Genomic DNA, 14,857 nt, shown 5'->3' with positions numbered 1-14,857 from the left:
TCGGTGGACCCGCTCTCTTCTCCGTCCACGAGGGAGCCCAGAGAGCCCCCGCCTCTCCGCTCGCCCCACGCGTGCCCGCCGCGCGGGCGGGAAGGGAGCAGACGGCCCCTCGGGCGCCGAGGACCAGGTTTACTGGCGAGTGTCCGAAATCGGCCCGCGAGGCGCAAGGGGTCCGGCTGCCTCCATCGCAGAACTGGCTTCCGCGGCAAGGAGGCCGGCCCGGCACCGCGCTGCCCCCCGAAACCCGAGAGGCGGAGGGCGGCGCCCTGGCGCTGCATTTCCACCCCGCCCTCAGCCGCTCTTCAGATTTTGGTCGGAGGAGAGAAAACAGCCTCGCGCCGGGGTGCGCGCGACGACGAGGCGCGGGGGCACGGACACACCCTCGCGTCCGCCCTGCCCGCGCCGCGCGGCGCCGGGAGGCAGGGGCCCGGCGAGGCCGCGCCCGCGGAGGACGCCGGCTGCCCGCGGCGCGGCAAAGACGACGGCCCGCGGACCGGAGCGGGGGCGCGGCGCCCGCGGGATGATGCTCCGGAGGGGCCCCTGGCCCTGGCGCGCGCGGCTGCTGCCGACCCCCGCGACCCACGGCCGGCCGCCGCGGCCGCCGGCGCCCCAGGTGAGCGCGAACCCGGCGCGCGGGAGCCCGCCGGGAAACTTTGCGTGCGGCAACTTCGGCGGGCGCCACAGCGCGGCGGGGGCACGTGCTGGCCCAGCCGCCCGGCTCCGCGCGCGGAGGGCCCCCGGCAAGCGGGCCCCCCGCCGGAGTGCCCCCGGAGCCAAGGCGGCGGGGCCGGCGCCGGCGCAGCCACCGCGAGGCTGCGGCCCGGGGTGCGGGGCTGCACCCACCCCGGGGGCCGTTCGTCCGCGTCCAGACGCCGGCTGGAGTCAGTTTGCAGAGCCGCTCTGCTGCCGGCTCGGTCATCGGCGCCGAAGGGGCTAGGGAGACGGTAGGGCGGCTGGAGTACTGCCCCGCGCGAGCGCCGCGGTAGGAATGCGAAACGTCCATCCTGACACCCGGCAGCACCTCCCTTGCGAGGAGGGAAGAAACACGCGCGTTTTGTTCCGAGACGCGAGAGACGGGTGAATCATGAGTGTGTGCTGGTGAGGAACAGCTGGCCTGACGCGGCTGCGTGTGGTCTGTGCGGAGCCGTCGCTCGCAGGAGGAGCGGGGAGCGGATGCGCCCCAAAGAGGCGAGGAGGACGGGGAGACGGCGCTGCTCGTGACGGGGATCGCGGCGCAGCCGGACGGGCGCTCAGGTGCCCCAACTACGAGCCCGCTGAGGAGAGACAGACTTTTTAAATCGAGCCTTCCAGGCTTGTGCGGTTGGGGAGCGCTTGGTTTGAGTCTGAGCTCCTAGCACCGCCTCCCCACCTCATAAATCAGTTTCAGATTGTTACCGAGAAAAAGCTGTGTTTTTTCCTTCAGTTGTGCCCTGTAAAAGAAAAGCAGAGAATGATGCCGTTACCATTTTCTTGTCACTTTCACTTCCTGTTCTTTTTTTTTCTTTTTTCTTTTCCTCTCCAAGTCTCTCGGGGCTTGGAATGATGGGAAAAAAATCTTTAAATGAATTTTTAAATGCCTTCCCTGAAAGTTTGAAAGAGAATGAGGGAAGACATTTTGCTCCTTTTAACTAGGAAAGGGGCAAACTTTTTAAGATGTGAAATGGTAGACTTAATTGGAGAGAGGCTTTTTTCATTTTGCGAAATTTGTGTCTTAGTATAGATGTTGTACTTTACAGTAAAAAAATACCAATTAGTAAAGCAACCCAATACAAGGACCGCCCCCCCTTCACCATATACCATTTACATTTAAATGACTGAATCAGTATTCTGTTAAATCCATTTAACATTTTGAGTAGAATGTTTATGGGTCCTCAGACTGGCTGCTCCTTCTCAGACTGTCAACTCTAAGCTCTTTTCTCCATGTCTCCCACTTGATGCTATCCAGGGAGTGCCATTGCATGCCCCAGCAGGAACTGGGTGCTCTTTTAAAGAGGTCGAAAATGATACCCTGGGGCTTACTTGGCTTAATTATAGGAGAACTCTGGTTAGCACTTTGCTATGTAATCTCTGTAATCATCTGAAGAAGCCTTATGTTTGACTGTTTCTAATTTGCAGATTTTTAAGTCTTCACTGTGCTGTTAAGTCAATTTGCTGAACTTTAGAAATGAAAATGCTTCCATCGTTTTACTTGTCTAATTGAAGACCCCCAAAGAATAAAGAGAAGTTTTGAGTGTACTTCTTTATATGCTCTTTGAAATTGTACCATAAAGAAACTGACAGAAATATCCTGGCTGCCTTGGAGTTTTAGTTAGGGCTACTAAACCATTTTCTGTAAATCAAATTAACTGATTGTGAAGGACATCTTTCATTCTAAGATCTCACTGTTTTGTGATTGCCCCATTTGATATGAAAAGTCCTGTGACTAAAGACAAGTATTATTTCTCTTTATATTTTGTTGTAAACATTCAGATCCCTAGAGCCTCTGGAAGCAGCAGGGGAAAAAAAAGTGATGTATGTGACCTGACAGCTCATAAAATCCTAGCTTGCAAAGACTTGTCATTAATAGTATCTCAAGTAAGCATTCCCAATTATAGTTGGCCTTTTCTGAAAGTATGAATGTGCCTTACAGGAGCATTTGGTGATTTTGAAAAATAGACAGTTTATATGTTTCATATGGTAGGTGAGTAATCACAAGTGTTTAGGGGGTAGAAAGAAAGTTTGTCAGCATGAGTATGTTTAGTATAAGTAAGTGAGTGAAGTCGCTTAGTCGTGTCCAACCCTTTGCGATCCCATGGACTGTAGCCCACCATGCTTCTCTGTCCATGGGATTTTCCAGGCAAGAGTACTTTAGTATAGCTGAATTGTTTTTTAAAGGACACATTTAGTCTGAGGCATAAGAGAGCCAGGGCATGCTGTGTTGCCTTTGGCTGCGACATGGCCTAGCATCCACAGTCATGTTCGGGGGTGGAGGGGAGTGGGAGGGGGTCCCACATCTCTGCTTGTCTCCTGCGCTGTGGCTGAGTGGTTGTCAGAGCAGTCCACAGCTCCTGCTGGCCTTTCTGTTTTTGAGGACACAGCTTCGAGTGATCATGATGCTTAATGAATTAATCACTAAACAGAAAGCTCCTGCCTTATTGTGTCTTCCTTAATTTGGGTCTTCTGTTATTTAGTTGAAGAGATTCCCTGATATGATTTCAAGTCACCGTATGTGGGTCTCTGCATAAGCTACATTTCAAATTTTAAGAAGTCAAGTGTACTTTGCAGAGAAGTTAAGTATTGCCTGTGCTTTTTTTTCCCCCCCTAACCCCTAGAAACAAAGCATAAACATGTTTCACTCAGTTGTGTCCAACTCTTTGTAGACCTCTGTCCATGGAATTCTCAAGGCAAGAATACTGGAGTGGGTAGCCATTCCCTTCTCCAGGGAATCTTCCTGATCCAGGGATCAAACCCTGGTCTGCAGTATTACAGGCAGATTCTTTACCATCTGAGGCACCAGGGAAGCCTTTAATGCCACCACCAAATGTCAGTTTAGAAGTTCTTCTTATCTTTAATAAATGTGTCATTCTTGTTGGATACTTTCCTGTGATTCTCCGTCATGTGTTTGTAGTTGGCAAGTTATAGTCTACAATCCTGATTTCAGAGCTGTCTTCTGGTGATTGCACTTACACTGTGGAAAAGACAAGGATGCTTCGGTCTCAAAGTAATTCTAGACCCATTTGTCTATTAAATGTTAAACATTGCTACTTTCCCAGCGCTTAGATATTAGTGCTTTTTTTTTTTATTACTGTTTATTACAAGTTAACAGGATTCTGTTTTTCAGCAAATTCTAAGTTGGAAAATCATTTTGTAGCTTGACAGATAAATATTCAATATTTGTTGAATGTGGTCCCTATGAAACTGCAGTAGAAAACCGGAGGCTAAATATTGGTTGATCAGTAGCTGTGTAAACGAAATGTGTTTACTTCATAGAATAAGAATGAGCAGCTAATTTCGTTGGTGTTAAGCAATTGGAACATTTGACGGTCAACCCGGCCCTACCGCCACTTAGCTCCTGAATGTAGCCAAGTCATTCAGCCTGCTTGAGCCTGTTTTACTCCCTTTTCAAAACAAGATTTGTCTAAGTGGTCTCAAAAGCCTTTTTCATCTCTAAAATTGCCATTTTATTACTTTTACCACGGGTTGTAAATACACTGTTGAATAAAATATTGTCAGTGTCAGAATGTCTTAGTGGTTGAAAATCCTCTTTTATGATCTTAGGCAGTCAGTAAAGTGGCAGTTTTAACTAACGATTTTAATAACCGTTTTCCCCTTTAAAAAGAAGCTGGAATTTATTGACATGGTGTGAGCATGGCATAGTAGTATTGGGAATCATGATTTGTCGTGTTCTAATACTTAATTCTGTCATTGCTAGTGATTTCATCTGTGAAATGTTGTTTTCCACGAGAATCTAGCTTTCTAGAACCCTAAAACCATTATATAATAGACATCTTGGCCTAACCTACAGGCCATAAACCAATAGATATTAATAATAAAATAGCATTATCTGAGCTGTATTCAAGAAGTATCTGATTTTTGATCCCATTTAACTTAACACAGTATTAATTTTCCTGGTTTTTAAAACAAATGCCAGCCCTTTTTTCTGAGCTCTGTGTTTAGACTGCATGGATCCACCACCCAAACGTGTTACTGAACGTTCTTCACTGCCATACCTTTTAAGAAACAGTACTGTAAAACATGGTGGTCAGTTAAGAGGTGCCTTTTACAAGGACCTATGGAAGACACTACTCTCTAGTCTTAGTCTTTGAATTGGGTTTCCCCTGAGCTGATTTGGGGTTTATTATGCAGACAGTGAAGTATACAGCCAGGGCTGTTCACTCTATGCTATGGATGCCAGAAAGTCTTGAGTCAGATTTTCAATCCACCTTCTAACAAATGTGAAAGACCTTATGACGTGCCTTTTATGTATTTACCATACTCACTTACTATACTCAGGGAGGTTTCATCATCTCTGCCTTCATTTTTCCCTCCATTCATATCTTCACCCATTTTTCTGTATTTATCTTTTAATGGGGAAAAGTGGTACATAAAGAAGCCTTTATTAAATTTTAAAAATCAGCTCTTCGGTGTTTTAAACAAATACGTTCAAAGGCTTCCCTGATGGCTCAGCGGGTAAAGAATCCACCTGCATTGCAGGAGATGTAGACAATCCCTGGATTTGATCCCACAGGTTTGATCCCTAGGATGGGAAGATTCCCTCGGGGGAGAAAATGGCAATCCACTCCAGTATTCTTGCCAGGGAAATCCCGTGGACAGAGAAGCCTGGTAGGCTGCAGTCTAAAAGGGTCACAAGGGCCAGAAACGACCGAGCGACTGAGCGCAGCACAGTTTCTGACAGAAGTGCGGCAGGTCAGTCTTTAGCATCAGTCCTTCCAATGAACACCCAGGACTGATCTCCTCTAGAATGGACTGGTTGGATCTCCTTGCAGTCCAAGGGACTCTCAAGAGTCTTCTCCAGCACCACAGTTCAAAAGCATCAGTTCTTCGGCAATCAGCTTTCTTCACAGTCCAACTCTCACATCCATACATGACCACGGGAAAAACCATAGCCTTGACTAGACGGACCTTTGTTGGCAAAGTAATGTCTCTGCTTTTTAATATGCTATCTAGGTTGGTCATAACTTTCCTTCCAAGGAGTAAGCGTCTTTTAATTTCATGGCTGCAATCAGCATCTGCTGTGATTTTGGAGCCCAAAAAATAAAGTCTGACACTGTTTCCACTGTTTTTCCATCTATTTCCCATGAAGTGATGGGACCAGATGCCATGATCTTCGTACCTGTCCTAAATCTTCCTAGCTCCTTCTTACCTCCACTAGCCTCACCTGAGTAAAAAATAGAGTTTGGGTCAACTCTTTATTCTGAGTTTCCTATTTAACTCATAAATGATGCTATTTGATTTTACATCAGCTGATCGCCAAAGAATTGATGCTTTTGAACTGTGGTGCTGGAGAAGACTCTTGAGAGTCTCTTGTACTGCAAGGAGATCCAACCAGTCCATTCTAAAGGAGATCAATCCTGGATGTTCATTGGAAGGACTGATGCTAAAGCTGAAACTCCAATACTTTGGCCATCGCATGCGACGAGTTGACTCACTGGAAAAGAGTCTGATGCTAGGAAAGGTTGGGGGCAGGAGGAGAAGGGGACGACAGAGAATGAGATGGCTGGATGGCATCACCGACTCTGTGGACATGAGTTTGAGTGAACTCCGGGAGTTGGTGATGGACAGGGAGGCCTGGCGTGCTGTGATTCATGGGGTTGCAGAGAGTCGGACACGACTGAGCGACTGAACTGAACAGAAACAGAAAGCATGCAGTCCAGGCATTTGTTCAGCAGCTTTTTGGGGGACAGAGCTCGGTCTAGGATTCATCAGCTCGATGCTGATGAGAAGTAATTGTGAAACATGCACTGTCAACAGAGTCCATTGAAGAGACTTCTCTGAATAGATTTGAGGGCAGGAAAAAGGGAACAGTGGAAAGAGAGGCAAGAAATGGAGCAAGAGTTGAAATTGTTATAGCCTGTGCGCAGAATCAAGAAGTGACATGAAACATGAACCTCATATTAAGAAACTGACAGATGCACAGTTTTATTGTGCAAACTTAAGGGCAGAAAAAGTCTTCAAGATTGACCAGGGTCACACCATGAATCTGGCCTCCACCCGAGGTTCTTATTACCTGATTGAGTAAGATGGTTTGGTTTATGAAGCTTCTGTGGACACAGGTGGTAATTTTAGTATATTTAACTCCACTGGGAACTCTCAATTATTTTGTTGTTGTAGGATTGTTTTTATACTGAATGTGCTGCTTAAATTACATTTTTGAGCCTGAAGGATAAATTCACTTATCTTAAAGCTCTTAGGCATGTCAGTAAAAATAAATGCCCTGAGCCTGATTGGAGGAAAGAAGAAGTTATCAATTTTCTTGACAAATCCTTGTTATTTTTCTGACTGTGTGTTTATTTCTGTGTGTGTGTGTTCATGTGTGGCTGTCTCTTTGTGTCAGATATTTTGTTTGTTTTGGTATGAGTTTCACTAGTAATTCAGTTCAGTTGCTCAGTCATGTCTGACTTTTGCGACCCCATGGACTACAGCATGCTAGGCCTCCCTGTCCATCACCAACTCCTGGAGTTTACTCAAACTCATCTCCATTGAGTCGGTGATGCCATCCAATCATCTCATCCTCTGTCATTTCCTTCTCCTCCTGCCTTCAATCTTTCCCAGCATCAGGGTCTTTTCCAGTGAGTCAGTTCTTTGCATCAGGTGACCAAAGTATTGGAGTTTCAGCTTCATCATCAGTCCTCCCAGTGAATATTCAGGACTGATTTCCTTTAGGATGGACTGGTTGCATCTCCTTGCAGTCCAAGGGACTCTCAAGAGTCTTCTCCAACACCACAGTTAAAAAGCATCAATTCTTTGGTGCTCAGCTTTCTTTATAGTCCAACTCTCACATCCATACATGACTACTGGAAAAACCATAGCTTTGACTAGATGGATCTTTGTTGGCAAAGTAATGTCTCTGCTTTTAAATATGCTGTCTAGGTTGGTCATAACTTTTCTTCCAAGGAGCAAGCATCTTAATTTCATGGCTGCAGTCACCATCTGTAGTGATTTTGGCGCCCAGAAAATTAAAGTCAGCCACTGTTTCCATTGTTTCCCCATCTATTTGCCATGAAGTGATGGGACCAGATGCCATGATCTTTTTTTTCTGAATGTTGAGCTTTAAGCCAACTTTTTCACTCTCATCAAGAGGCTCTTTAGTTCTTCTTCACTTTCTGACATAAGGGTGGTATCATCTGTATATCTGAGGTTATTGATATTTTTCCCAGCAATCTTGATTTCAGCCTATGCTTCATCCAGCCCAGCATTTCTCATGATGTACTCTGCATATAAGTTAAACAAGCAGGGTGACAAAATACAGCCATGATGTACTCCTTTCCCGATTTGGAACCAGTCCGTTGTTCCATGTCTAGTTCTAACTGTTGCTTCCTGATATGCATACCGATTTCTCAGGAGGCAGGTAAGGTGGTCTGGTATTCTCATCTCTTTAAGAATTTTCCACAGTTTGTTGTGATCCACATAGTCAAAGGCTTTGGCATAGTCAATAAAGCAGAAGTAGATGTTTTTCTGGAACTCTCTTGCTTTTTGATGATCCAGAAGATGTTGGCAATTTGATCTCTGGTTCCTCTGCCTAATCCAGCTTGAACACTAGTAGATGAATGGGATATTTGAAGAGGGGATTTTTAAAAGCTGTTGATGAAAAGCTCCTTTTTCAGCCAGTAATGTGGCGTGCTGTGATTCATGGGGTCGCAAAGAGTCGGACACGACTGAGCGACTGAACTGAACTGAATGTAACTGAAATACAGCTGTGCATTTTTATTAGAGAGACTGACAGTGATGTGACCATAAACCTGAAATTTTGTTTTGGAAAATATGTGCAAACAGAACAGCATAGTGCTGTCTGTCTAAGCCGTTGTTAGAGGATATTTGTTGTGATGTTTTATAGTCTGAGAACTCATTTCTGTAACTCTGCTTTGGGAATGTTTCAGAGAATGTACCATGTAGCAGTTTTCATTTTTTCAGGAGAATGTATGGTTTATTTTGATCTTGTAAACATGCTTTTGTGAGTTTTTTGTTACTGAAACCAAGGTAAGCATGCTTTGTACATAAGCTACAGTTGACCCAGAAATCATGTGTTTTCATCCCTCCAGTCCCACTTTCTACTGTGTGCTATGCGAGGCCCACATCAGCCACAAGGGACTCATACCTCTTCTTGTGGCTTGTCCCTGGTGGCCTCTGTGACGTTCCACTGGCAACGTTGCCCCTGATCACTCTCCCTTTCACCTTTTTGAAGTCTCGTCCTCCAAGGCTGAGTTCCAGTACCTACCCACCCTACCCCAGTCTTTATGCGGTCTCTGTAGGTCTTTGCCAGCAGAATTAATTACACTTCCTTTTCACTCCCACGGTACCTGCAGTACTGGAGAGGGGAATGGCAAACCACTTCAGTGTTCTTGCCTTGAGAACCCCACGAACAGTATGAAAAGGCTTCACTCTAACCTGTATTGGCATTCCTGCTGCTAAGTCGCTTCAGTCGTGTCCAACTCTGTGCAACCCCATAGACGGCAGCCCACCAGGCTCCCCTGTCCCTGGGATTCTCCAGGCAAGAACACTGGAGTGGGTTGCCATTTCCTTCTCCAATGCATGAAAGTGAAGTCGCTCAATCGTGTCCGACTCCTAGCGATCCCATGGACTGCAGCCTACCAGGCTCCTCTGTCCATGGGATTTGCCAGGCAAGAGTACTGGAGTGGGTTGCCATTGCCTTCTCTGGTATTAGCCTTAGTTGGGTTCATATGATTTTCGCATGTGGATTCTCTCAGCCCTTTGTGGTCAGAACTGTTTCTCCTTATCTCTGGCTTCTGCCCTGTCATAGTAGGTACATAATAAGTGCTTCTTGGGTGGAGGAATGGAGGACTGAATGATAAAGAACTAAATATTATATAGTTTACCTTCATGGTGCATTCTCTTCAGATCTGACCTACTCGATTTCCTCTTCCCCACTGACTCCAGCCAGGGAGACACCTAAAGTGTTCTTACCTTCCACTTGTGATTTGACCCTTGAATGTTGAAGATTGTTTTAAGGTTAATCAAAAAAATCTTCATATATCATATTTATGTTAAAGCTGTAGTTTTCAGTTAGTTTTGGTTCATTGTTTTGTTTCAGATATGCTTTCACATCAGGCTTTTGAAAGGACATAAGTCAACATGATTTAATGAAACCTAAATTTTGTCAGGACAGCCTGGTGTGTGTTTTCTTGGCTGTTCTGTAAGCGAGGTGGTGGTTTGGGTGATTCCTTATGTGTGGGGAAGGCAGCACTTTTCTCTACTGATGAGGATGTTCATAAATGGAATTCTCAGCACATTAGATCATATTGGTTTTTGTTTTGTGACATGCTACTTTGTGATTGCCCAGAATTATTAGTGTTGGTACTAAAAGCTTTGGAGGAGAAAATGGCAACCCACTCAAGTATTCTTGCCTGGAAAATCCCATGGACAGAGGAGCCTGGAGACTATAGTACATGGGATCGCAAAGAGTCAGCCACGACTGAGCACATCAGCACTAAAAACTTAATCATTTAAACCTCAATAATTTAGAATGATAATCCCCTTAAAATCAACTATAAAATGGGAGTTGTGGTGGTCCATGCTAGGTCTGAAAGCTTGCAGAAAAGATCCTTAAAAATTGCATGGAAGACAACGTACCTATACATAAAAGAGATACATGTTTATTCACCATTTGGCTCATGAGAGTCAAATATCAGAGACAATAAATACTGGTAGAATTCAGAGAAGAAACAGCATTAGAAATTGAAGAGATGAAAAGAGGTGAGATTTCAACTAAGCTCTGAGAGCAGGGGTGAGGAAGAGGTTAGCAGACACATCTAGAGTGGGAAGAAAGGGTGTAAGCACAGCGAGCTGGACTCTGAGAGGAACTGGGGGTCTAGCAGGCCCTCTGATCAGGTGGCCAGAAGCTTTTTCTGTGAAGTATGGTCCTTGATTTGACTTGGATTAGAGTTTTATATGCCATGTTAAAACCTTGTAGAAATTATGTTTATTAAATTAAACTGTATCCCAAACTGATAACCTGTAGTTGGACATTGATTCCTAGGGTGTTAATAGGTGATACAGAAGAAACAAATTGCCTGCTCTTTTAAGTCTGAAGAATTCTGGGCTAAGCCGTACCAAGTGAGACATGTTCCTTCGCTACACCTTTGCTGCTGGGCGTCAGAACGATCTGAGAGTGGGAAGGAGGTTGATCACAGCATTCCTGATAGCTTCTCCCAGAACAGTGGTCTGTAGGACACAATTTGGGGAACACTGGACTAAAAATTAGATTGGGGATGGATGATGTTGGAAAAAGCAGGTGAAGTCCTTCTGTTTCCTAGCCTGTCTCCTCCGGCATCACTAGTCTTGGCACTCTGGCTCCAGTGTACTGGACCGTTTCGAAATGCTGTGCTCTTCAGCCTTCTTTGCAGCCAGCACATGACTAAGTTCTGGATAGCCCACGTGGCATAAATGTGTAATTTCTGGTCCACACCCTTAATTAGGAAACTGCTTTCTGTTCTGTCTTCTACGTTTTTCTCCCTCCCATGGGCTGGAATGTGGATGTGGAGGGGATGGGCCAGCTGGACCCTGTGGAGGCATATAACCCTCGAGACGATGGTGTAATAACTAGATAGACAGAACCTGGATCCCTGGAAGGCGTTAATGTCCTCTTACCCTCAACCGCCTACCTACCAGAAAAGGAAACATTTCTGGAGCCCCATGTGCTTTTCTGTCTCTTCCTTACAACAGCTTAGCTTGTGCCTTATCTTGTCCAGTGGAAGAGCAGCCCTGCTGGAAGTCTCTGAATGGGAGATTAAAGCAGAAGAGCGAGAAAAACAGGGAGACAAGCCAGAGACGTTGTGAGGCGGATGCTGTTGGAGGCTTTCAGAAAGCAGTTACAAATGCCCAAAGCATCACTACCAGGGGTTGAAGCCTGAAGTTGAAAAACAATACATGGATGGAATATGTTTCATAGACTGTAACAGTTTACCTCGTGCTGCCTTTATCCACTATGCACCCGCTCTGTTCCTGGTTAAAAGTCTTACTTTGGCTTCATAATTTCCATAAAACCTGTCTTGATTACTAGATGGAAATCACCTTTCCTCCTTCTTTTGGAAATTGAGATATATTTGATCTATAACATTACATTAGTTTTAGGTGCATAACATAATACGATATTTGTATATATTACGAAAAGATCATCACAATAAGTCCAGTTAACATCCATCACCATGCATAGTTACAAATTTTTCTTCACGTGATGAGAATTTTTAGGACTTACTGTTAACAGCTTTCAAATATACAGTGCAGCATTATTAACTGTAGTCACCATGCTATGCACTACAAGCCCAGGACTTATTTATTATGTAGCTAGAAGTTTGTACCTTTTGGTCTCCTCCTTTCATTTCACCCACCCCCCAAATAGCAGTATTTCCTTCTTTTTTATGGCCAAATAATATTCCATTGCACTCTCATTATCTATTCATCCATTGACGGACAGTAAGGTTATTTCCATGTCTTGGCTTCTGTAAATAACGCTGCAGTGAGCATAGAGGTGTAGATATCTTTTCTAATTAGTGTTTTCAAATTGCTGGATCATACGGTAGTTATATTTTTAATTTTTTGAGGGCCCACCATACTGTTTTCCATAGTGACTGCACCAGTTTATGTTCCCACTGACAGTGCGCAAGGGTTCCCTTTTCCTCACATCCTCACTAATGCTTGTTTCTTGTCTTTTTGAATGGAGCCATTCTAATAGGTGGGGCTTCCCTGGTGGCACAGTGATAAACAATCCCCTTGCCAATGCAGGAGACTCAAGAGATCCAGGTTCAATCCCTCGGTCGGGAAGATCCTCTGGTGTAGGAAATAGCAACCCATTCCAGTATTCTTGCCTAAAAAATTCCAGGGACAAAGGAGCCTGGTGGGCTACAGTCCATGGGATTACAAAGAGTTGAACATGATTGAGCATGTATGCATGCAGGCACCATTCTAACAGGTTGAGGTGATTCTTCATTGTAGTTTTGATTTCATTTCTCTAATGATTAGTGATGTTGAGTGCCTTTTCATGTACATAGTAGCCATCTGTATCTCTTCTTTGGGAAAATGTATATTCAGATCCTCTGCCCATTTTTCTCATCTTTCCTTCCTGTTTCTGCCTAGTTGACTCATTTCACTACTCATTAGGGTTTTTTTGTGTATATATCTTACCAGCATGTCTGCCTCCCCCATGAGTATTCATTTTCTCTGTGCACTAATAACTCCTGAAGAGTAAGTAACATATCTTTTATATCCTTGGTACCATATATATACATATATATGTTTATTTATCCTTGGTTTTCTTATTCTGCTAGTTCAGGTGCTTGTAGTCGTGCTAAATGAATGAGGTATGAGAAGATAACTGCCATTGTCTTGATGAGAAATGGTGTTGGTCTATACCAGGTGTTGGTAAACTTTTAAAGGTCCAGATGGTAAGTATTTTAGTCTTTGCAGCCTATGATGTCACAGCTACTCAGTGTTGCCATTACAGTGCAAAAGCTGCTATGTAATAGGGCATGGCTGTGTTCCAATAAACTTTATTTACAAAAATGGCAATAGGCCAGATTTGGCCCATAGACCATACTTTGCCAGTCCCTAATCAGTAGACTCCATTTTGGGCAGTAGTCTTAGAGATGCTGTTCTAGGAGATGAGTCTGGATTTAGCAACCCAGTATATGTATAATGGGATGAGACCAGTGACTTCATTAATAAGGAACAGTCATAAAGTCCTGGTCACTGTGCATGGAGCTAAAATAACAGGAACGGGTAGAATGGACAGACAAGAGGAAGAATATGAAAATGTGTAGGAGTTGCAGCAGTTTTCCGTGATTAGGCTTGTACCTAACCATGAAGCCATGGTGTCTGGCACTTGAGAGCAGGAAGAGAATCCATGGCTGGGACTAAGATGATGAGCTGCCATCTGAAGTCAAAGGAAGAATCAGCGTCCTGGGGTGAGTTCTCATTCCTGTGGGAGGTGTGCCATGATGGGTGAGAAGGTGAAGATGTGGCTGAGTGATGTTCAAGAGGCGTGCCCTGGCCCAGGGTTTATTCCGGTCGGTCATTTCCCTTTGGGATGATTAAACCATGGGCGCCACTTGTCTTTCATCTGAACCCACTGTTAGAGTTTGTAGTCATTATGTTTTTCCTCACTTTTCCTTTCCCAAACTTTGTGAATTTTTTTAAAGAATTTTCTGTTACCTAAGCTGTGCTGCTGAAACAAAAGACCCAACAGTCCATAAACTTCAGTATGCTTTAAGTCACTCTTCCCTCTCTCAGGAAATGCATCTGAGGTAAGCTTTTCAGGTCAGCAGTAACTGCTCCACGTAGTTGTTCAGGGACCCTAACCTGACCAGTGCCTCTGCCGTCTTCAGAATGTGGCTTCCAAACTCAAAAGAGCGTGGAAGGGTTTTTCAAGGTGTTACAGGCTGGTTCCGGCAATGTCACATAATGCTTGTGCTCATGTTCCATTGAATATTTCATTGAATGGGTCAGATGCCACCCTGAGCTGCCAGGGGGGCTGAGAGATGTGCTGCCTGGGAGCCACATTCCAGCGAGCACGTGAAAACTGTGGAAAAAGGGAGATCGAATTTTAGTGGACGTTTAGCTTTTTGGCTGCAGTCCCCCTTGGCTAGAAACAGGACAGTCTGCTTTTCGTGGGCACTGAATTGTCAAGGCTCAGTTGTGCCTTGTTTGTATGGTATTCCTCAGCAGTAGATATTTTCAGGGAAACTTTATTTCCCCCTTGAAAACTTAAAAAGGAAATGGTGGAAATGGAGCATTTTTAATTTGGGTTGGAGCAGGAACAGTTGACACCTGGTCGGCTTCATTATAAGCTGCCCTCCGGGCTGCAACTTAATAGGAAAGGGTGTGGTCTCACTTTTACTTGTTAAACTAAGGAAGAGAGAGAAGTAAATTCTAATGGTTCAATTAGGATTTGAAGCCAGGTTTGCGCAATGACAGCTGAGGAGGAAAAGAGGTGAAGATGCTGACAATGTAAGTCTCGAGGAAGGACTTACTCTAGAGGAATTATGGTCATTCACAGATAAAGGAGCTGTAGTGACAGTTATAAAAATATCCTGCATATCTAGTATTTGAGTTTAGTGGCATTTTGTAGGCTAACCTGTTGTAAATATGGTCTGAAACAGGGAAGTCTTGTTAAGCAGTCGTGTCG

At 44.7% G+C, this 14,857-nt stretch overlaps 1 protein-coding gene across 2 annotated transcripts in view; it reads left to right on the top strand.

The window, feature by feature from the left end:
• The first annotated feature begins 385 nt into the window (after positions 1–385).
• Positions 386–14,857, top strand: part of MCUB (mitochondrial calcium uniporter dominant negative subunit beta) — a 99,551-nt gene continuing 85,079 nt past the window's right edge. Inside the window, exon 1 of one of the 2 annotated variants that reach the window (XM_088836179.1) lies at positions 386–613. In XM_088836179.1, coding sequence (XP_088692305.1) covers positions 521–613 — 93 coding nt within the window. In that variant the 5' untranslated portion in view covers positions 386–520. The remainder of the gene's footprint in view (positions 614–14,857) is intronic. The other variant, XM_055434796.2, reaches the window with a different exon arrangement.

This window comes from Moschus berezovskii, chromosome 5 (genome assembly GCF_049115385.1).
Source record: "Moschus berezovskii isolate FMDL1 chromosome 5, NW_MosBer_1.0, whole genome shotgun sequence".
Lineage (NCBI taxonomy): Eukaryota > Metazoa > Chordata > Mammalia > Artiodactyla > Moschidae > Moschus > Moschus berezovskii.
The sequence above is the reverse complement of the archived record's forward strand: the minus strand, read 5'-3'. Positions and strand labels throughout refer to the sequence as shown.